At 36.1% G+C, this 24,725-nt stretch overlaps 1 protein-coding gene across 10 annotated transcripts in view; it reads right to left on the bottom strand.

The window, feature by feature from the left end:
• Nucleotides 1–24,725, bottom strand: part of GAS2 (growth arrest specific 2) — a 97,966-nt gene that overhangs the window by 35,466 nt on the left and 37,775 nt on the right. For 6 of the 10 annotated variants that reach the window (XM_063331521.1, XM_063331523.1, XM_063331520.1 and 3 more), the window contains 4 exons: nucleotides 23,376–23,517; nucleotides 13,300–13,363; nucleotides 8,384–8,528; nucleotides 4,906–5,013 (listed from right to left, as the gene is read on the bottom strand). In XM_063331521.1, coding sequence (XP_063187591.1) covers nucleotides 4,906–5,013; nucleotides 8,384–8,528; nucleotides 13,300–13,363; nucleotides 23,376–23,517 — 459 coding nt within the window. Of the gene's footprint in view, nucleotides 1–4,905; nucleotides 5,014–8,383; nucleotides 8,529–13,299; nucleotides 13,364–19,390; nucleotides 19,485–23,375; nucleotides 23,518–24,725 lie in introns of all 10 variants that reach the window. The other 4 variants (XM_063331524.1, XM_063331525.1, XM_063331529.1 and 1 more) reach the window with 3 other exon arrangements.

Here is a 24,725-nt window from a genome sequence, read left to right as displayed (position 1 = left end):
GGCTTCTCACTGCACGAAGGCTGCTAGGCCTGAATACGAAAAGTTCAAGGCACCACGGAGGAAAAAAAATAAAGAGAAAAAAGGAGAAGCAGGAGAGAAAGTGTAACATTGAGAACAAGCAAGCTGTAACCAGTTGGTAGAGGGCTGGGGTCTGCCTAATGTCACTCAACAGATTAATGGCAGAGTGAAAAAGAAAACCGATTTCCTGACCGTCCTATAGGCAGCACGGGACTCCAGTCCCCCACTGACATGTTCGGTGTCACTGTTTGTCCAAGAGCTTTTGAGTCTTGTGGACTGAATTCTACCGTCCCTTTAAGGCTTTTTTAAAAAACAGACAAACAAACAAAACCACCTGAGAAGGCTGAGAAGAATTCCACCTTCCCTAGCACAAGTACGACTGAAATGTGCCAGCTACTCTGTGAGCATAAAGCAGTTGGAGAGGAATTGACACATAGTAAAAAAAGTGTCCAGCCACCCACTGCTGGAAGGTCTCCAAAAACATCTTACACCTGGCACATAAATTAGGGCTGGACTTTAGACATGCCTTTCCCTGGGTCTTTTGCAGTCTAGAGTTGAGAATTAGTATGTTCGTCTATAAGCACGAGCAGACTGAGATTAGAAGCCCAAAGCCGCGGCCAACGGCTGCCACTGTCCTGAGGCCCGAGACGTGTTTTCAGAACTCACTCAACAAGAGGACTCCCAGGCATCCTGCTGCATCTCCTTTGGAGTTAGTTCAATTAAAACTCCTGATCTGCGTATGTTTTTGACATTTTAAACATCCCTGAAAGGTATTTGATGTCAATAAAGCTCTAGGTAAGGAATTTCAGTGCTAAAAAAGTAAACTCATTTTGTAGACTAGAAGTGAATGGGTCTGAGAAAAGCAGAACTGTTAAAAACCGTGGAATAAGGAAGACAATAAAAGCCAGGTAAATGATGCTGAGGAAAAAACAAAACACAGAAGCACACCAAGCAAGAGCTATGAGCATGACTTATGTATTTGGATTGGAAAAGCAGAATAAGACATTTGAGTCTTGAGAGCTGTATAATCAGCCTGGTTTCCATTTTTCATTATTGCCAGTTCTTAGATGGTGTATCATCCCAACCTTGATGGTTTGGAGTAAAGCATGCTTCCATATTTATACATGAGTAGATTTTTCCCACCAGGAAAAGGCAATAGCGGAATATCGGACACCAGACTGTCTGTAGAGTGTCTATACACACATATACACACACACATTTTGATAGTGAATCCCAAAATAAAGTTTCTACACGGGTGCTGTAGCAGGCAAATAATGCCTTTCATTTCCTTGGATTTAGACGAAGTTAATATTAAACAAGCACTTTATTATTTCTACAGCAAAATAATGCTAAGTGATATTAATGATTAAAAGTCCAAGGTCAAAAAGTGTAAGAGCAATCACATGCTTATCATCTAGTCTGCAAGGTAGAGAACACCTGGAAGTTATAGGAAAAATTACAGGCTTTAAAGCCAGGACCCATTTTATCATCCAATCTGACTCCAGTTGCACGAAGAAATAATTTTTCCACTGTGCAGAACCCAACGATTTGAATGGCATCCAGCGATTTGAATGTACCAAGCAACAGGACAGATCTTTTGAGAGAAGCTTGCTAGATTGTGGAAAGTGTACATCCACATATGTAATGTAATAAACACATGATAACTTGAAATAAGAATACTTGCCACTGAAATATAATTTTTTTTTTAAGGCCTGACTGACATTTCTTACTATAAAAATCTCTATTAATCTAAATAACGCCTTTACTGCCTTCTGCAAGAAGTAAGCACTTCAAACTCTGTGATTTTTTTTTTCCAAGTTATATGCATTTGTGCAAGGTAAGTTTTCATGACTTGCTAATTCTTTGTTTTTAAAAATAGTCTTACTAACTCAGTTCTACTTGGAAAGATTAAGTCTTGTTCCCTAAACTACTTCACGGCATAACTGTACAATCTAAGAGTGAATAGGCAAATAATTGATTGTATACGGCACACATAATAGAGATCACACTAATTCTAAACCAATACAAATAAGCCGGTCACTTAATTTACTTCAAGTTATTAACATAATCCATTACTGTAAAACGTGTCTTCCAACAGTTCTGTGTAAGTAGAATTTAGACACTTTCATTCCTATGCAGCAGGAAGGAAAAAGAATTCATGAGCAGATAAATTTTTATGGAAAATAAATGTTTAGCATCCAAGCCAGCCACAGCATTATGGTAATCATGTTCCATTCATGCATTATGAAACTACTTCATGCGTGAAGAACTACTTTTGTGACAAACATTTTTACCAGCAGACTTAAGTATCTTAATGTTTTCATGGATTTTCATCATTTCCATTACTTCGTGAATTTCCATGGTTTATTTTCATCTCAAATTTAAACATTTTTCCATGTTAAAAAAAAATAATCTTTATTCAAGTGATTTTAATAGGACCATTACCTTAAGAAGCTACTACGATACAAGAGAAATTTTGAAGGACCATTCCCCCCTGCATTTTGCTACATATTCCAAAGTGGGGGTTTTTCCTTAATATTGCTTTAGATTGACATGTGTGATTTTTTTGCATTACTTCTATGTTCTGCCAGGTTTTATTTTTCTTTGACATTCCTTTTTCACTTGTTTCGTATACAGATATAAGTTAAGAAAAAGAGGGACTTGGACACTTTTTTTTTTTTAACAGAACTTGTAGAACTATAATAAAACAAATATTACCCATATAATATAATAAAATATAATTAAATCTTTTCTGAAAAAAAAAGCTTAACTATCAATTAACAGGTGTTAACTCCAATTTAAACTTAGCATTTATAATGTTTTATCATACGGCAGACTTGTAACATCACTGAAACTATATAGGTTTTAAGTCCTATATAGGTTACTGGAGAACGCCAATAGAGGCAGTAATGGGTATACTACGCCAACTTAAAACAATGACATTTTCAATCTCGATTCAACTGGAACGCGTTGGGTTATAAACAAGTGGCATATATCTGACTGTGTCGTGCTGTGTAAAGAACATATAACATAGGTGGAACTATCTCAGCAGTATCAAATAGGGTGCCAAATATCAACAAAATTAAAAGTCAGCTATGCATCTCAAATGTGTTTCCTCACAAGTGTCCAAAGGATTCCAAGGAAAGGCTAATAAATCTACTTATGTACACAATAAGAGCATGTAGAATGAAGAGTAAAAACTTACTGTGATCCAGTGAAGCATTCCAAAATGAGGTTCAAACTAACCAAAACCAAAAGACAACTGACTTTTAAAACCTAGGAATATGGGCTTGCTCCCACTGAAGTTCATGGCAAGTTTCCACTGATAGCAGCATTGTAGGAATGATCTCTAATACTGTAGTTTAATGTCTAATCTATATTACTGTTATTTTTTGGAACAATTCAACTTGGAATGCAGTAGCGTGATATGAAAAGGGTGTTTTGTTTGCAAACTTGGAATGAAATCTGACTTGGACTAGATTGCACAATAAAGAAGCCAGCTAAAGGGAATTTGACACTCACCATTCTGGCAGAAAAACTTAGTTTATCAAAAGTAGAAGATTAAAAATACTTTGATATTGTTATTTGAAATGAAAATCAAAAGGAAGATAACAGAAGTGTTGAACCATGCCAGATTACTGGGATCTTTGGTTAATGAACATTACCTTCTTCAAAGATGTTTGAAGCTAGTACCTATAAATACTGCAGAATTTAAAAAAGTCTCACTGGCTACAAAACAGAAGAGCTATTAATCCTTTATACTAGCATGTTACATCTCAAACTATCTGTGACAAATCCTGCATTTCTTTTTCTTTCTGAACTATTACTGAATTAATTGGGAGTTTCCAATCCTTATTCAACACAATACTTAAACTGTTCTCAACCTTATACACATGAGAAAACCTAAATCCTTATCTAAATTATACTTCATTATAAGTTAAGCAGAAGTATATTGCAGAGCAAGCACTCTGGTGTTTTGTTGAACTAGGAACTTGACTTCTACAGATGGGAAGGAGTCCCTCTGACTTCTTTTGTTCTCACAAGTGCTAAATCCTCAGTTTTATCAGGCCGCAGTATGCCTTTAGCAAAATAGGGATAACAGTTATTTGAAGGCAAGAGCTATCATTTTGTCAAGTCATTACTCAAGGACAGCACACGCAGTGAGGAAAATGGAAAGAAGCATAGCATGAATCAGATTCTCAACCTACTAGTACAGAATAATATGATTAGCATATTTTAATTATTATTACCATAAGCATATATAGAGACGATTAAGAGGTTCAAAATTAAGTTTGGATAGCATATTTGTGCTAAATTCAGCCAGATACTAACGCTAGCAAATATTTACATTAATGATTAACTTTGTGCTATGGAAGTTAATATACTACGTACAAAGTCTGAAATACAGCACTGGGTTTGGAAATATCTGTTGATCAAATGAAGTACTACGGACATTAATGTTTTGCTCACTCTACTTGAGTAATATATCTCAGTCATGACTTGGCAACTCAATGATCATGAAGTCTTTGATCCGTTTCCTGACCTGTCAAATACTACCAGTCAAAGCAAAGTGGGAGAATGGTTGTTTCAATGAAGTGGATGTTCTTTCAAACCAAACTGAGAGGAAATCATCATCTGTTTGTGAAGACTTTTGGTTGCCATTGATCAAAGACACAGCAAATTCAATGACCTAAAGTTAGAAGGATCTACCACATGCTAATAAATCCTTGAGTCAGTTAACCCACTGTAGTTTATTCCCCAACAGCGTCATAAAAACATGCTGGTTAATAAGAAAATATTTTCTCCTTTTAATCAATTATATCATTTGCAAAGTGGAAGGTAGCATATACTAGCAATCCATTACAAAATAAAAAATAAAACTTTTACCCTAATAAAGAGGATCTTCTCTCCAACTCTGTATCTTCCTTGTGAAAGACGCTCCACACAGAACTTATTAGGGCATTTACAAGGTGGATCTTCAGAAATGTGTTTAACCTGAAAAGCACGGACATTATTAATAGAAACTGTTTAAAATAACATGTGCAGGAAAACATTCAGGAAGATATTTGCCATAATATATCACTAATCTAAGTCTTCATTGATGATATTTTCTTAGTTTTTCTTAATTTTCTTAATATTTCTGTAATCCCAGACTATGGTGCTTCCAATGCCAAGAATGATTTTACAGCTGTGATGAGGTAAAAATAGAGACGAGTTTCACTCAGTTCAACATAAAATTTGCACTGTTTAACTGAAGACACACAGTTTCTTAATTTTAGTTTAGCATCAAGCTTTTGTAGATGTGTTCTCAGTATTTTATGGTGAATCAGCTCAACTGTCAAAGAGCTAGCATAGCTGACAGGCAAAATGAAGATGTCATAATGATGTGTTTTCCCTTCTAAATAAATATAATAAATACAGAAGCATCTTGCTTATCAATAGAAGGCCCTTCCCAATACCTTCACTTCGCACTTTCAAATAGTGCATTTACACCTTAAAAGAGAGCATACAGAGAATACTGTGACATAATCACAAATCCATGCCAAGATGCTCCCCAGTATTGCTAACCACCCTTTGATGATCTCCACCTGAGGGCATTAGTGCAATCGAGTCTAATTTAAAGGGGCCTCAATAGTGTTCTACTTTATCATTGCCAACAATAAGGGCTGAGAAAATACAGATGAAAACTGCTTTCCTACTTTTTATCAGCTGCATCAGCTTGACTTCAGCCTCTTGTGAAAACTTGGTCTTGCACGTGCTACCAAAGACTTTAATGCTTAGTAAAAATATATTTGGTACTCGTCAGTGACTGGAAAGTAGCACAACCGTCAATGCCAGAAGAGCAGATCTGCTTGAGAAACTCTTATTTGACATTCAAATCGCACTACTGCATAGGAACAGCAATAACAAGTGCAGCATTTTCATATACTGCGGTTTTCTTGGATGAATGCTGACCTAGCATGTCAAACAATGCAAAATGCTGGAGGAAATTCCTAGAGGTTTTCTCCACTTCAAATAATATTCCAAAGACCTTTTCAAATCCAGTTTGTAAACCAAGGCCTGAAAAACGGTCTGAAGTCCAGGGAAGAATATTCTCAGAATAGCTAACAAATAAAAGTCTTAAACTGTTTCAGAAAAAAAAAAAAAAATCACGGCAAAGCTATGGCACTCTGATAGGTGTTTTGCTTATCTTCAATAAATGAACAGGTAAGGCTCCTGAAGGACAACAAATGTTTTTCAGATCTCCTTTCAAAATAAATTTATAGTATGTTAAATAAACCACAAAGAAATTAAAAGTTAACCATACCATGTTTCTATACTAGAATGGGTAGCAAAAATGCTTTTGAAACTAGTCCAGTTGATCAATTTAAAGGCTTCCCAAATATTTCTGAAATTGTTCAATGTTGTTATCTGAATAACTTTTTTTACTTCATGGAATAATTTTTTATAATTATTCTTTTGTTTTGGGGGTTTTGTTTGGTTGGTTGGTTTTGTTTGTTTGTCTTTTTTTAAATGAGGGAATGATATTTTTGTGAAAAATTTCATTTGAAAATAACATTTAGCAGAAGAACTCTACATGTATTTTACTTGAGAAACACTTTGTGTGTATTAGATGAGTTGTCCTCAGTTTGAATCACTGAATTATTTCAACATTAATTATTCCAGTGATTTTTATGAACAAATGGCTGAGTGTTCGCCTCCATTTCTGGAGAATCAAACTATTTAGATAGTTAGTGTACAATAAGAATAAAGTCAATGGTGAATGACTTAAATCCAAGTGCAGGTTGCTGAGGATGCAAAAGGTGCATTCCTGTATCTCTTGGAATGTGGTACTAAGACTGGGATTGTGCTTAGAGGACTATTTGGCAATGGCTCTCTGAACATTGACCAATAATCAGCAGTTTCTGACATAATAACCTGTGGCAGTTATCACCCCTGGAGACACTCTTGAAATTCAAAGCTGAAAACGGATAATGTGAACTATGCCTTATTAGCTGCATCTACTAGGGTTCATCTAAGCAAGCAGAAACCCAGAGCAGTCGGACCTTACAGTTTCAAGGTTGTTTTGAACAGTGTAAGCAAAATGGAGCCCTCATAGTCCTGTGGAGAATGAAAGCCAACAGACTTATACTGGTGTAAAACAGGATAATGAGACCTTCACTGCTGATCCTGCTATTGAAGGCTTCCATTACCTTACTACCCCAAAGGACACAGAAGTGTTATTGAGTGGAATTTGGAAATCAAATAAGGAAGCAGAGGGAAGAATTATATCCTATTTTATTTTGTGTCTGGACTATATGAGCACTGCTGTTATTTTATGGTGTGAGTGTCTGGGGCAGTGTGGGTCAGGAATCTAGCTGGATGAATTCCATTCTGTTTCTATCCTTACTACTTTCTAAATTAAAGGAGGTGGTTAGAGACAACCTTCATACTCTCTTCTGTTCCTACAAGATATGCAGTCACCACTCTCCTTCTACACATAACTGTTCTTTCTTAATTCTGTTGAAACATAAGTGGGTGGTTTTGCAAAGCTAAGAAAGAAATACAAAATGTAAAAAAACTTAAATGTAATTATTTGCATCAAATAGTACAAGCTATTTCAATAAAATGAATGAACATTATATTCCATCTGCTATTTGTAACAAAAAAGTGGCACATGGATTTTTCAAGAAGTGCTTTGTAACTCCCAGGTGGCACATCTACCTTGTAATATAGTGGTTACTATAGCAACTCCTTCTTTTTATAGAATATATTTGTACTTTTCAAGTTTAACCTCTTCATTGTCTCAAAACGTGTCCTTTTCATCTGATTCCAGCTGTTTCAAATGAACCCCTGTAGGGTTTCCAACAGAGAAATGAACACTACAGTATAGCGCAAAGAGTTTAATGAAATTCAAAGCAAGATACTTTCTTTCTAACAATGAGGGAAAAATGCTTGCTTTTTTACCACATGATAAACATGCAGAATAGCAGCATAAAAATTAGGCTGAGATAACTTGAAAGTGTTTGTTAACAATCTGTACAAGTCAGTATGGGCCAAATCTCCTACTCCTGACTCAGTCCTTTCTCAGACAAAACACTAAGTGGGAGTTGATGAATAAAAAGTGAACAGAAAAAGAAAACAGAGTAATAAGAAGGGAACTTGGCCCTAAGCACAAAGCTAGGCTAAACTGCAGATCTCCTACACAGTGCGACATTTTTTCCAAACTTCAGGCATAAATAATTGTGGTCAAAAATAAATTGACTCTATCAGTCTGCAAATCTTTAAAATACAGTGAGATGCTAAACTCAGGCTTCTGTGTGCTTTGCAAGTAAGTGCATACCAAAACAGGTCAGAAAGGAAGAAGCTTCCTCCCTCAACTTACAGCATCATCCAACAGTTTCCCTGTGCTCTTTTTCCCAGGAGACTTCGTTGGTGACGGTGAAGGAGATGGAAGGGGGGCTGAGAGCGTTTCCTCTTGTTCAATCTCTTTTTCCAGCTTTATTAACCCAGGAGGCTCCACCCCAAACCTTTTGGAAACATGCAAACAAATTACAAGTCCTTCTACAGTATTATGTATTTTAAAAGAAAACAGTGGCAAGAATGTATACTTTCTGTATTGCACTATTGTGCAATAATAGAATGCTACAGACATTAGTAAGCATGTATAAAATATAGCCATCATTAATGTCATCATTCCAAATTAATACAAAAAATTAATTTAGATGAAATCTCTCAGTTGACCAAATTTACAGGAAGTACAGGTTGTTCTCAACTTCTCTGGTAACATGTATGTTGGTGAATGACTAATTTATGAACGACACTAGGCTACACCATGCAGGAGAGATTCACTTCCCCACCACCACTCCTCAAACGAGATCCTTTCAAATTACTTGACAACTTTTATTTTGTGTTAGTACTTTCCAAAGAAATCCATATGAAAAGGGATTAAAGCTTATCCTGGTCTCAAATATTGCGCTGAATTTATAGATAAAAAAATTGACACATGGCCCATATTTTTTCAGAAGTGGCTAATGCTCTTTCTAACCAATTTTTGACATCCAATCTTCAGATCTCTGTTTCCAGTGGCAAAACACTTGTAGCTCCAACTAAAACAAAATACATGCAACTTTGGCATGGAGCACGTCAAACACAGCACTTGGAGAGTGAGGTTCTTTAAAACAATGCCTGCTTTTGAAAGCTTTATGGCAAGTGATTAAGTCAGTATCTCACAGCAAGCAGCAGAGCTTGGACAGATGTCAGAAGTCTAAGAGCCCATCCCATTTTCCTGATCACTGATAATTCCCCTCTGTTTTTTTTTTTCTTTGCCAGCACTGAACAAAACCCAGAAGAATAGAAAGATTTCCTTTTTCAGAGAAGAACTTCAACTTGGAAAAGTTATTATGCCAGGTAGGCTTCTCCTAGCAAACTACTTGTATAAATGAAACCATATTTTCTTTTGTAGTAGAAGAGTCCATAGCCCAGATGCAGAACTATGCTGACTTATCTAGGCAAAGATCTGGACAGTAAAATATTGAGCAGCAACAAATATATTATGAAAATCTAAGCTAAATACCATAATAATATTAAAAGTGTACAGAGAAAGTGCAAAAGCGCATATACTCTTTTGTATTTTTATGATAACTTTTAATTTAATCACACTACCACCTAGAAAATTAATATAAAGAAAACCAAGAACCAAATCTGTGCTTGTATTGGCTTCTAACTGGTGCAGTCTGCCTAATGAAAAGTCATCCAACATTGAAGCAAGCACTTATATACAATCCATTTACTTCCTGTCTGTCTGCAGGTGCCGACAGGCTGTAAATCATTAAATTCCCACTGGGGTCTAAGCCTACACCTGCATGCAGCCTTACTCATCAAATAAAACTCTTCCACTCTAAGCAATGTTGCTTCTACTGCTTTTCATAATCTCCAATTTTTGTCATTGTGACAGACTTTTAAAGTTCCCTGTATTTCCAGTATTTTTAATTCCTCTGATGCGGAGTTGAAAAATAAAACGAATGAACAAACATATACACAGTTTTTTCCACATATTGCATCAACCTGCAGTAAAGTTGCTGCAAAGCTGAAATGGTAAAACCCACATCTTTTCTGGGAGGGGTAGAGGTGCAAACTCTAGTCTGGAAGGTATGCTGAGAATTTCCTTTTCTGCTCTTTTCTAGCCTGCCTTCTCATAACTACAAATGAAGCAGCATTGGACTGTAACCTGATCTCCACTAGACTTCTTAGAGCACCACTTCCCATTTTTACCAAGGAAAAATTGAGTACAATAGCAGAAAGATCTTGATATTGCCCAAGAGTAAATTCAAAAGACCTGTGGGGGTTGTTTAACTCTCCAGAGTTTAATAGTTAGCCAAGAACTTCATTCTTTCTGCAGAAAAGATAATTTGGCTGTTTTCCATTGTATAATCTCTCTTTAAACATACACACAGACAGCACACATACATATATTTGCAAATAATTACATTTTCCGTGATGTCTTGATTACGAAGATTACACAGTGATCGATTCTGTCCTCACATCACTTTATTTCAAATGATTCGCTCTGACGTTAAAACACTTTGGGAGAATGTTGGAGCTGTGCAAGCCACTGCCACAGCCCTGTGTATTGTTAAGGCTCAGTTTCATCCTGTAGGACACTTCCCTCTCTCATAAACGTTCTCATGACATCTGCTGGTGTACACAGTGGTTTATTTTAGCTATTGAAATTTCACAGATTACCTGAACAACTGAAATCCAGGATAGTTTATCAGGCTATTCTGTTTTTATTAGTACCTGAGCTTTAAATTGCCAGTCTGAGCCAACTGGTCACACCAGTCTTCCGCTCACTGTGTAGTCCATCCATCCACTCCATCTCTCTCTAATTTGGCTAAAAGAACACTCGGGGAGAATATGCTAAAGCATAAGTAAATTATCAACTTTTTCCCTTCATCCACAGAGTATGTGTTGAATGGGTTCAAGTTTAGTAGGGCAGAGCTCAATTCTATCTCCACCTGAAACAATCCCCCTTCCCACTCACTGGTGCCTCAATCCCAAGCCTATTTCCTTAAGAAGACCTAGGCTGATTTATGGGAATTACAGACCCTGACGACTAACAGTAATCTAGCCGGGCAAAGTGTGCCAGTAGCTGGCTGCTTGTGATGACTAAACCACTTTGAACATATCTTTCTGCTTCTAAAACAGAAAAGCAAAAGAAAAGTAATGTTATGCAGCGTCTCTTACTCTTTTCTTTCTTTAAAAACATACTGAGGCACCTTTTCAAAGATCTCTGCAGCTCCTGTTCTGGAAAGCAGGCCCCTAAGACTGTCAACAGACCCAGTTTGCTTTACAAAGCAAGCATACAACTGATATCTCCATTTTAAAGCAGCACAAAAACAAGGTCACTTTGATGTGCTCTTTCCTATGCTTAGTGGAAGTAACTACCTATTCTCCCTTTCCATATAGTTCTAGTGTAGCACATGTCAGGCAAAATTGGCATCACATATTTGCTTTTCACTTACATTAACCTGATGTTCCCCTTGCAGTTTTTGTGCACTTTGGACACTTACAAGGTTATAAATGGGTTTTTGTCTGTTTTTTAAGAGATACTAGAGTAGGAACAAGTAGGCAGACATACATTATTTGACTCCTAAGCTATAAACTAAAATACGGTAACATAAATATAATATATATTACTGGTACTTGGCTGTATCAGTGTATACTACTGTATATACATGTATTATAGATAAAAAATAAAAATATTTTAAAGGCAAAGGGATAGATATGCATGATAAATGAAAACATGGTTCATTTATTGGTTCAGTATTTGTTTTCATGCCTGTTACACAGAACATCTGAGACATTGAAGCTTAAGACAAAAAATATGAAGGGTCAGATTCTACCTTAATTCCCATGTAGATCTGTTGAGAAATCAAATCTCATTGCAAAATGAGATTCATCTAACTCAACCAACTGTAGCAGAATCCAACACTGCCTAACCACTGACCTGCATTCCCTGAGGAAGCTGGTTACTACTAATAATCAAACTGGGACAGACATTCCTGACAGATACGCCCTGGGTGTAGGGTCCTTTGGATGATGGAAGGACTATCTCCAAGCTCTGAAAGCACTATTTGTTTGCTCAGGTAAATTAAGATTTTTAAGATTTTAATGAAAATCAATTTCATTGAGCACTTACAGATCAGAATACTTTCTTATTCATGGAAAGTTAATTTTTTCCCTTTTTTTTTTTTTTTTTTTGGTCCATGTTGGACTGAACCCAAGTTTTGACGGTAAGAACATTCCTGGAAACTGGAAATAAACTCTTTGTCTGTCCAATGCTATTCCTATGCAAGCTTCCACTGACAGCCAGGGCTTTTCTGAAGCTTGACCAACAGATAAATTTCTAGTCAAGCAGCTTCTCAAGTGAGTTGGATTCACAAAATATCCATAACGCAATTATAACATGAAAATACTAGTCCTTAAGCTAGGAATAAACAGAGGTGTCCTTTGCATTGATTATAACCACAAGGAATTCTTCTGAAATTAATGAAACTATTTGAATAGCAAGGCACTTCAATTTGACACACATGGATGAATGCAACTGCAATTTACATGCAAGACTGGGCAGCAGCACTGCTATTTGTGTATTTTGTAGCAAATCTTGTGCGCTAAGCTGGTGAAATCTGCATCTGCAAAAACGGGAAAACATCACATTCTAATTCCTGTCGTTTTGATTGTCTAGCAAAAGTCACTGTTGTCTTGACATCAAAGATCAAGCTGCAATGTATTGAAGGTCCAACCTGTCTAGAATCATCTGACAGAGACAGAACACAGACTGTTAACTCAATTCTTGTATTGTTTCTGTTGGTGAAAACCAGAGATAAAATCATTTAAATAAATAAGATAAGCATCAGTGTTGCTTCAGTCAGATTTATGTCATCTGAAGATCAATTTATTATCAGTAAAGTTAATGAAGTCTCAGTTGTTTATAAAGAGACCTGACTGTTGAAGGAGAAACAGCTCAAAGCTTTATTTAGAAAAAAATTCTCAACTCCTCTTCCTCCTAAATATGAGGGTAGCCAACAAATACCTTCATTGAGGTTAACAAATATAATAAGATTTTTGTACCGTCACAACTGCCCACAAGATATTCTTGAGTGACATCAAGACAAGCGTTCTCCTTGAACCTAACGAGCATAAAAGTTCGCTTGAGATGTGCTGATTTAACAAGTCTCTCAATAGCCACCGCTGTCAAGAATGTAAATATTTCTTCATTCTTTAAATATTTTCACCTACCTTGCTGCAATCCTTCCAAGTTCCAGCAGACAAAGGCACACTTCTCTTGGCTGCTTGTGGAGAACTGGAAGAGCAAAATGAAGACAGAAAACATTTATAAATAAAAGTATTTTAAAGAACTTAGTGATGAATGGAACCTAATCAACATTTGTAAATCTTGACTCAGATAAAACGTGTTTTTCTTTGGCTTGTAGTGGAGTTTTACTGGAATAAAAAGGATGGGATTGAGGAGTGGTTCTCAGAGTGCAGATGATTTAGGAAGTTCCCATTTAGTTATCCTTTAGTTCCTTTGAAAATACCATTCTAAATCTAAATCACTGAGTAATTATTTGGGCTATTTGGTAACCCACAAGCAGTCCACAACTATTTAAAAATAATCAAGAGCTCTGACAGAACACTAAACTAGTAGAATATGAAAAATAAATTAATAATATTGAAGTAATGCTTTTCTTTCTACAAACTAGGAGAATTCCTGTCCTTTAGATCACTATTTTCCTTGCCTATTTAAATCACAAAAATAACAAAATTGCACTCACAAAGATATATCTCATTATAAATTTGGTCCTGAATTTGTTGTACATCTACTCTTAAAACAAATATGAAACTTGAATAATTTAGGAATTCAGCTCATCATAAAACAAAATTCAACCAAACAAAAAACTTGTCTTCTGTATATATACACATATATATGCAAGTTTTTATGCCTGGATTCCACACAAGACCTGTAGTTTTTAAGCTTCAGAAGCAGCTGTAACACAGCATGAACTTCTCAGTAAGAAATACCACCACAATCCGAGACAATTCTCTTTTCCCCACAATTCAGATAGGTAATGTTCTGTAGAGAAATCCATCAAAATATATAAGCAAAATCCAAAATCAATAGATGAAGGTAGGCCTGTGGCTGTTTGCATAATCAACTCCCAAAAAGTCCAAAAAAGAAAGGAAAAAAAGAAGAAAAAGGAAAAAAGGAATTATGAATGCATTGCCATCTTCTCTCCAGAAATACCTATTGCAGTAAAATCCTCGTGTTGTGGATAAAACTCAGGGTTTAGAAATTTCCACAACAATCATAAGATTTGTACCTTATAATTCAGATTGAATTGACACCAAAAAATAATTGTGTGAATATTTGTCTAAATCAGAAAAATAAAAACAGCAACAAAATTGATTTGTTTTTAATGAGTTAAGGTGAATACGCCTGCTGTATAAACATTTTGGTTATCTAAAGACTCACGTAACTCAAATGCATGAAGAAAAAAATACCATACCTGAAAAAGATATTTCAATGTCTAGTTAAAACTCTGAAAGCGATTGCTTTGTCCTATACTGTACGTATGAGACCCAGAATGGGAATCCACAGGCTTAAACATAACTAATGCCTACCGGGGCAGATCTTCAGCTTCTGCAACTTCATCTTCCAGCTCCACTGACTAGAATAAGTGTATGGTAAATTGTGTGAGTTGAATGCTCATCCCAATAACTTTTACTAGGCATCTTGTACTAGCTGTAGCACTTTGAGATGTATGCATTCTTCTCATCCAAATATATTTCCGGAAGTGAAACTGCAGAGCATGAAAACTAAAATGGCACCGCTCTATGAAAAGTATTTTTTATCCTTCAGCCGCCTGTTATTAGGACGATAAGATGCAGACTTGGACATTTAGTTATTCTCAGTATTCTTCCTGGCCACAGAACAGTAATTTTATGAAACATTTAATCTTCACTAGTAATCATAATTTTTAAAGTGCTACATTCATGACTCTAGAAATGTATTCTGTTGCTTTGGTTCTAAAGCAGTTGGGACTGCCCCAAAATAAAACTTGATTTTAAGAAATAAGGCATCCTCCAAAATAAAAATGGAATAAACTAGTTTTGGAATAGACAAAGGGAGGCCAATATTTCTAAATTGCAATTCACACATGTACACTTCTGAATTACTTGTGGAAGGGAGGAGGAAAACAAAGGCTCAAGTAATATGACGTGCAAAAAGATCCATACGTAGAATTGGAAGAGGATTTGATTAAGAAAGGTAAAATGTTTTTCTGTCGACGCTTAAAGCTCCTCTACCCAAAGAAAATTCAAAGTCCTTTAGCAAATCTGACCCAACATAATCTAGACATTTCATGCATTTCACATCGAACAACGTGACACAGTGAAATCATTGTTAGAGGATGAAGAGCTGTGCAGGCAATAAGCAGCCACGAAAACAAACATCTTGTCATCTGATAAGAGGACGGTGACACAGTGCTTCTGACACGAAAATGTTAGCATTCCTGAGGACTATACCAGCATACGTATTCGGGAACTTCAGAGACAAACAAATGTTATTTTGTATACTGCAATACCCACTGCAAATAACTTAGATTCTCAAACCAAAATTTTCATTATTTTTTTTCCCCAAAAGCACAGCTGTTTAATGAGCTACCACCTCTCAAGAGAACGGTCAGGAGTTACAGCAAAAGCCACAGAGGCACAAGACTGCATCTCCACACCTATCTTAGTCTCAAACATTCAGTATAACTTTGAGCAAGCAAATAAGACCATTGCCTTTTGGAACAAGTAGCACTTTTAAGTGCCCTGATTTTTGAGTACTTATTTTGAGATACTTTTTGTTTCGTGATATTCCACAATAACTGAAATAACTAGATATTTACAGTCACTTTCAAAAGGCTGCCTCCTAAGCCTTTTCAAAAAAAAAAAAAGGTACCTTTTCCATCTAGAGGTACAGAAAGAGAAACATTTCTTATATTTCCTTTCTTAGTTTTACTTATAGAAGTTGAGTCAATCAATAATTTTGAAGCACTTCAAGACATCTGATAGAAGAGATGGCAAAAACTATTTCAAACGCTCTACACAGCACCAAAATCACTTATTTCATTATTTAAAATAAGTATGCCACTAAAACAGAAAATTGGTAGAAGTCCTTATAATTCACACTTCAATCTCTCACTGTAGTGTAAATTTAAATTCACATTTACAGTACTGACTGTACTGCAGTTCCTGGCTAACTACACTACATACATGTAAGCGGTTTTATAAACATGTAATCGTACACGCACACACACGGTAATAACTAATCATTTGAGGACTACAAGCAATTCCTTCTGAAGTGATTGGTTACAAGCTCCGGTTCAACTACAACACCTGTGCCCACGGTACTCTGTTGTATCCTGTGAGAACTACATCTACCATTCCCTGAATTACTTACTATAATCTGTATTAATAGTCGCATTTCAGTAATAGGCACCACCTCAACTTTTTGACCTGACCAGTTACTTAATCCCAGATATCTATCCTATATGGCAAACAGACATTTGCTAAGCAACGCATTTTCTGTAATTGTAGCAATTTATGTGCAGTTAGACTTGGTGAGGAGGGGAAGCTGAAAAATGATTTTGAGAAACCATCTTCATTCTATCTACAGCCACATACATAATTCACTCCACATCGTTTAAAGTCCGCAGCCACAACAGTGCTACTGTATGCTATAAAGGATTCAAAGAAAAAGCAAAAATGAAGATTTTTCTAACACTTCTATGAGGTAAGGAGTATTATTATCCCCATGCCATGCATGGAATTAAGGTATAGGTACTACATACAAAGAAGTACACTTGTCTAGGTGCTATTCTAAAATACTTACTGCCTGATCTCCAGGGTACTTTTGAGTTTCCTAATCCTACATTTTGTATGAAATGAAAGCCAACAGAACAAGTGACCTGTTACAGTCTCATACGGATCCTCCTGCTGCATGTAGGAGCTATGTGATAGAGCCATAGTCACTTCTGCCTACGCCATTCAGTAGCAACATCAAAATAGCAGCTTGCATCATTCTCCAGACATCTTCGGATTTTTGCAACAAATGAGGCGTGAGGAGAAAATAACATAGCAATAAGAGTTTCTTTACTTCATGAACCATACCATACCACGATAGCGTCAGAGCAAGGTCCATCCTAAAGAGAACACAGCTCTTCCAGGGGAAAAAGTAGCTCATGAGCACATGAAAAGTTCATAGGTGTATCATAACAATTAAACAGTTTAACTAAGGTAGTACAGCCAGCCTTAATTATACCTTAAGTACTTCACTTTGCAGCACCAATACGTTTTCTATATGCAGTTTCCTGTAATTCTTCATGCTTTCATATATAGAAGAAAACAATATTCCTGGAGAATCATTGGTGAGTCCTCCCCTATCAAACATTAGCAAGGTCAATTATCCGTGTAGGTGATTATAAGCAAGTAGCAATTCGTAAATGTAGAAGACACATACGCTACACAGATCTACTGCAAAAGATGAATGGAAATATCCACCTTGCCAGAGAATCTCACTGATGATTTTGCTTGACAAGAAAGCAACGTGAAGATTTAGAAATAGTGCATGTAAGTCCAGTTTATTTTAGGTGTCAGTTACAGACCCTTTTGCTTTCCATCTCATTCATTTCAAATCCTTCTTATTTGCTGTCCTCTTTGCCTGCATCTTTTCAAGCTACTTCCAGCCACTCTTTTTTAACAGTACTTCCTTTCTAGCTCCTAGCAAGCTTTTACCCCTGCTCCTCTTTGCCTATAACTTCTTTCTCCACACTGCTTCCATCTTGTTGCCGCCCCTTTCTCCTTTTACATTCAGGTCCTCCTCTCCTGATCACTCACCGCTTGTTCCCCTTCCTTGTAACTTTATTTCTTCCCTACCTACTTTTCTTCACATTTCTGCATCCTTCACCGCGCCCTTCCCCAGTGCCTGGATGCTACCAGGAGAAGCAGAGGAGGAACAGCTTCTGCTTTCCGTGCTGATCAGCCCCTGGGGCTGCGAGGTGACAGAATGCACCCTGCACATGGAAAGCATGTGTCTGCCAAGCACATTTAAACTGAGAGTGTTCACAATAAGAAATGTGAGGGCGGGGTTCTTACACCTCCCTGCCAAGTTTCAAGCCTTGGCTCCTAACATTTTTATAAACTATTATTAGTGGAGTCAGTTTTTCTTCTGAATGTAAACTTTTAAAGATCTCAGGCATAACAAAATCAAAAAAGTGAATACAATTTCTGCTTCTAAAGCATTTTTTTTACTCACTAGAAACCAAGAGATTTTTCTAAAGGGGTTAAGTATTTTTTACCATAGCCTTCCAATTGCCATTAGAATTCACATATGTTTAAGGAAGGTTTTTCAGAAGGTTGATCCTTTGATCCTTCTTTCTATTGTCTTTCACTTTCTCTTTTAGTACTTTTTCTTCTGATCCTGCAGTAGTCTTTTTTTTTTTCTTTTGTAAAGTTGCTTTGACAACACTTACTCTGTTCAACTTATCCCAAACATATCCTTGTTTCTGCATCAAAGAGTTATACTATGACATATTTAAATCAAGGAGCTGTGTTCCACCCCCCCCCACCCAGTTTCAGCACTATCACTTACGGAAGTCTCAACACAATTAACGTTTCAAACACAGTAGATCTATGAATAGTAAAGCATTAATCTAGAATGAATACAGAAATCACCTAAACACTAATAATTTACTGGAATTCATTAATTTAAGATGCTAATCCAACAGTAATAACACAGTGTCCAGGATGCTTTTATAGTCCTCAAAACAAGACATATTCAACAATAGTATGAGTTGTTTAGTAAAATGTTGTGAAACACAGGACAAAGCCTTCTTCTGATGCAACTACATGGAAAATTTAACACGCTATCACAAGCTGTAAATGTGTCACTGTGAAAGAACAGTGAAAAGTGTACTTCTGTCTTGTAACATGAAATTACATAAATTAGAGTATTAATTAAAAAAATCATTTGCCCCATGCATAAAATATTTTCAACAAGCAATCAACATTTGAGTGTTTGTTTTTTCTTAAAAAAAAAAAAACAAACAAACTTTAAAAACCCACATTAGAATAGAGATCAGAGGTGTTTAAGTCTAATTATTTCCACTAAAACACTAGAGGCCTTTGTTTAGGGAATCTGTCCATTAAACTCTATAATCAATAAGTTGCATCAAAAGAAGTCCATGTCATATATTGTGTGTACACACGCACGGTTACAGAATATACAAGCACAAAACATTAATGCAACAATATCATCCAACAACTCCCAAAACAAACAACACACGTTGGCATGCTGGCACACTTGGTGGCAAACCATTTCCTCGCTGGGTGGAGTCTTTATCACAGAAGAGATGCAGAATATTCATTGGTTCCAAATCCTATAATCATCCAACAACACTACATTACCAACAAAGAGTTCATAACTTATGTTTAAATTCACTTCACTAAAGCAATCATAGAAAGTCTTACCATTCTTACTATTTGGCCAAGAAGAGTTTTTTTCAAGTATTACACTCTTCAGGCTTGAGCACCATAATTACAAATTTCTCCATCAAGAATGCTTCTACAAATAGAACTACCACAGCTGTGTGGATCTGCTGCCCTAAAACCTACAAAGGGGAACTTACAAAATATACATATCATGGGAACAGAGTAGTTACAGACAGTATCACTTTTCTTAGACTGAAAAGAGCTAGCGCTTTATGTTCCAAGCCCTAGATATGAGACGAATTTTGACTTCTGATATATCTAAGAAACCCATTCAAAGACAGCATGCTTCAAGATTTGCCCAGATAATGAAAGTCTGGACTTCAGATCATAGTTTTGGGTATCAACAAAAATAATACACTAACTATAAAAGTAACAATTAAGAAAAGCATGCTAAATTGGTCAATACGTGCAGGGAGCATACAGAGTAACCATCTATCTTGCAGCGTTCAGGATTATCCCTACGTAACGTGTTGCTATATTTGTTAGAGATGCTAATGTTTTTTCTGCAGGCACAGGATCCACCTTTTCTTCGCAGAGGCATTAATTCTGAGACTTTACTGCCACGTCTCTGCATTAAGATAAGTGCAAAGGAAAAATACATATCAATTGCTACCAGTCAGCTCTGGCTGTATTATAAGTCTTTACAGAAAACTGTATTTCCAATTTCCAATATGTTAAACATCATAACATTCAGCAGAACAAAACACATCATATTATAGACTACTAATAACTAGTTAGTAGTACAAGTGCATTGTTTTCAAACTTCTGAGCTATCTCTTTCAAGGATCTTTAAAGTAACTCTATGGATCAGAAGGCATAATCATATCTACCAGCATAAAAAATACCAGGGTTTTTTCTTCTATTTATTTTGAAGAAAGGTTTTGATCCTGTTTCCTTGTTTAGCTCAGCTGGATAGCCCAAATCCAACAAAGCAACTGAACCCAGACTTAACTTTAAATAATTAAATTAGTCCACAACTGATGAACAAGGACATGGAAGTGACATGAGTAGGTCTACTCACTTGCTCATCTGGATCAGCCCTAGAATGTTAAACCTTTGCAGAACCAAGCTCCTAGGAACACTCAAGATTCCCATTAATATCACTTGCCTCCACACTCCTCAGGCATGGACTGCACCTATCTGCTACAAAGTCTGTTTGACACAGTTCCATCCCAGCGAGGAATACCTCCGTATGACTTTAATCTGAGTGCTAAACAAGTGTCGGATGCATCGGTGTGCAGTTATACTTGCAAGATTTCAAAGAGTTCAAAACTCATCAGCGTGAGAACATATTTTTAAGTAATTAATAATTTCTTAGCTAATATGTATCTAATTTTGCTGATCTCCGAACAGACTTCAGACTTTTTTTTTTTTTAAATCAATAGTGTCATAAATCCATCAAATGTTTCAGTGCGATAAATCTTAAAAATTACTCTTACAATGTTAGAACAGAAATCTACGAGAAATAAAGCCTCAGGAACGTTTTATGTGATACAATAACATGAAGAAAATATCACTGTGTGCATCTAATTAAATAATAAAGTGTTTGTATACAATAAGGCAGACAGAATACAGTAAAAAGGGAGGATAAAAATCAAATCAATGAAGAACATTAACATAGTAAGGCTCATCACTATAGAGAGAAAATAGGTGTTTTATCACTAGCAATTTACATATCAATACAGTTTACTAGCCATGGAGGAAAAAAACACAAGAAAACATAAAAGTCAGATACCTCTGTAATCATCATTTCATCACAATTATTTATTATCAAAAATACAGCAGACTTCCATGAGGTAGCGCAAACACTTAGATGTCATTCACACACGTTTCTCATCACTTTGAATAGAAGCCTTTGATATTCCTTACTTTTGATGAGTTTTTATTTCCTAAGCAGTGAAGAAGTGATTTATGGGTGACAGAGGAACATAAAAGCTTTAGATTGGCAACTGTTATGATTCAGCGTTATTTCTAATGCATTAGTAAAACCTCAAATGAAATCAAAACCTTTAAGAGTTCTAGCTCAAACTGAGGCAGAATAGTAGCCTCTATTTTTATCTTTTTTTTAGAAATGTCATGATCACTACCCCACTCTCAAGTTCAGAAAAATAGGTCAAAATATTATCAAGTCCTCATCCTGTTTCCAGCACCATAAGTTTTTTCAATATGCGCATCTATAAACAGTAACACCCAGAGAAGGAAAAAACCAGAACCTAATTTTCAGTGAAGCAAAATCAGTCACTAATCAAACAAATCCAATATAGTCATATACATTGTGCACTGTGTATCTGGGCATAACTCATTTCTCTTTTCCAAGCAAGGAAGTGGTGAGGAACATCAACTTTCCAGGTGTGTTTGCACCCAGTGTTATACTGTGGCAGGCAAAGCACTGTGAACATATAAAAATTAACTTATCCGGGGAATGTCAGTATTTCAGCTATGCCAATTTAATCTCTAAACAAGATCTGTTTTCTTTTTCTTTAACAATGCACAAGAAAATTCCTTATAAACATGCTCTCAATTACACAGTTAACGTATTATTGGAAAAATGGTAAATTGCTTAGTTTACCACAGCAGTACAAAGTCTAAATTAATTTAAGCATTGGATTAACCACAGGTTCTTCTGCTTATGTGAGACACTGGAGGTCTGTGTCTCCTTCCTACTTGTGTTTGCAAGTTTTTTTGTCCTAGGTAATGTCCAACTTCTCAATCAGTTCAAATCTTTGGAAATACAATTATTGTTCATCTTCCACATGATTTACCACATCCAATAAAAATTTCATGTTGAGGATTTAATTAACAAAAACAGAGACAATACATATATCTTCCTTACTATTTGTCACCTTTGTGATACTAATTTCTTCTCTGCCAAGCATTTTCTCCTGGGAATATAAAATTATTTAGTTTAATTAAAAAAACCTCACAAGATAAAAGAACAGATAAATGAAAAAAATTGCTTCAGAAATAGTTGTGCTAGAAGAGCAAGGCTGTAAAAGAAGGGGAATAGATCAGTTGCAACACAGATAAGAACTTCAACTGGGCAGTCAAAGGCCTTTTGAGCAACAGAACAAAGAAGTCTCTTGATTCAGTACCATGTGTTCATTTGCCTTCCATAGAAACCGAGCTGTCTATCATCACAACTGCTTTACACTTTTATCTGAGTTCAGATAACAAACACTTGATTCTCTTCATTTGATGATATTTGGCTGAAACAAACTCTCGAGGTAAGATTCATAGCTTTTCCTTCGAAGAGAGAAGAGTTAAAATAATGAAGAACACGTGCTATTGGAACAGTGATTTCCTAAGCAGTCCAATCCTTTTGAATCAGCTGCAAAAAAGGTCAGTATAGGACGCAGAGAAAAATTTCATTTTTCTTGCGTCCTGAGCAACCCTTTGAATCTGCACAAATAACTAAATGTCTGCAGCCAAAACTGAGTATGCACTTGTATCCTACTCTCCTGAAACAGAAAAGCACCATTTTATACATCAAACTAAGGAACAGCATTCCATGGTCAACAAAGTGTGTGTAGGGTGAAAAAACATCAGTGTGCAAGAAATCATAGCAAGATTTTGGTCTCATTTAAGCTCCTCTTAAAATTGACTTAAATGAATTTTAAGTGATGCGTACTTGATTTGTTCATGCTTCAGATAAGGGACAGAACTAACAACCAGACACAGGTCAGATTTAGAGGCAGGATCTATTGAGAGCCATTCTGTCTTTCAAGGCAAAATAGGAAAGTTATTTAAAATTACCAACTGTTATATAAATAAATACATACCCAAACCTTCTGACTCAAACAGGCAGGTATCATCCACCCCCACATCTCTGCACCAGGATAAGAAATTTGCTGTGTTGTCCCGTGCAAAAAAAGACCCTGAAGGAGCATTGGCTTTGCATGGAATCTTCCGTACTGGTAAGGTCTGAAAAACAGAAGTTGTCTATTTAGATAAATGATACCTACAAGCATAAGTACTTAAGTGCTCCTAAGTCAATATGCAAGTTTTGCATAGATGGATGACTACAGAGCCACCAACATATTTCCTTGTCCATTAAAGAATTCCAGACAGAGGAGAATGAGAAGTAAATTTGATGGCACAAAGTTATCAACCACAAAGTCTTTTCAAAGAATCATGATCGGCTACGCGGATGTGAAGTTCAGAGCTGAATCAGTGTTAGTAACTTTTCAGCAATATTAGCAACTACAATTTTGGGATTTAGTGTTTGGTACAGATCATGGAAAAAAAAAATATTTATAAAGACAGACTTTAAACCAGAACTGAACTTTTGCAAAATTAAGGGTCAGTTAGTTTCAGGTCTATGTTAGGAGGCAATTATAGTATAAAGCAATAGGTCTTGAGGACTAAAGACCGTAAATACTTTAGAAACACCACTGTATCCCCTTAACAACACATGGAAGCACCCTGTCCACAGCAAATGTAATCTAGAAACTACAAGACCAAGGTCTAACACACAGCCACGCTCTCATTGTACCAGAGTAGTTCCATTTACAGGATTTCAATATCAGAGGAGATGCTGCTGATACGACATATCAATATCTGAAGCAGAGTAATTACCACAGCAAGCTTTTTGCTTGTATTGCTACATTTAGCGAGACACAAAAAAAAATTTTTATATATATAAAAAAGCATTTAGTTCTTATTTAAGGTTTCTGTTCCTCAAATGAAAAATAGATGTTGTTCGCGGCAAAATGAAGAAAGACTGAAACATTGTTATTACATAAGTTTAGAAATCTCCAAATCATGGAGAAATTCATGGAGGAAGTGTGGGGAGGGAAAAGACGACACCAGAGTAGGTTTATCCTTATAACAGCTGCTGGTAGAATACTAATACCAGTATTTAAAGGCAGTTTAGAAAGCGATGAGATGTGATTTTATGTTAGAGGTATGATATCAATAATGTAATTGGAAAATAAATATACTTACACAGAACTACTCACCCTCTATATAGCTGATAAACCAAATAAACTGCAAAGAGAATGGCTACAGAGGTAAACACCATCTATTTATTTCATCAATATGTCAACGGGAGTTTACAAATTGTCTTAGACATAAACACAGCAACACCTATTCCTCAGATCACCATCTAGCTCTCATTCACCCATGATTCT

The sequence above is a fragment of the Chroicocephalus ridibundus genome, chromosome 4 (genome assembly GCF_963924245.1).
Source record: "Chroicocephalus ridibundus chromosome 4, bChrRid1.1, whole genome shotgun sequence".
NCBI classification, from domain to species: domain Eukaryota; kingdom Metazoa; phylum Chordata; class Aves; order Charadriiformes; family Laridae; genus Chroicocephalus; species Chroicocephalus ridibundus.
This window is presented reverse-complemented; position numbering and strand designations above follow the sequence as displayed.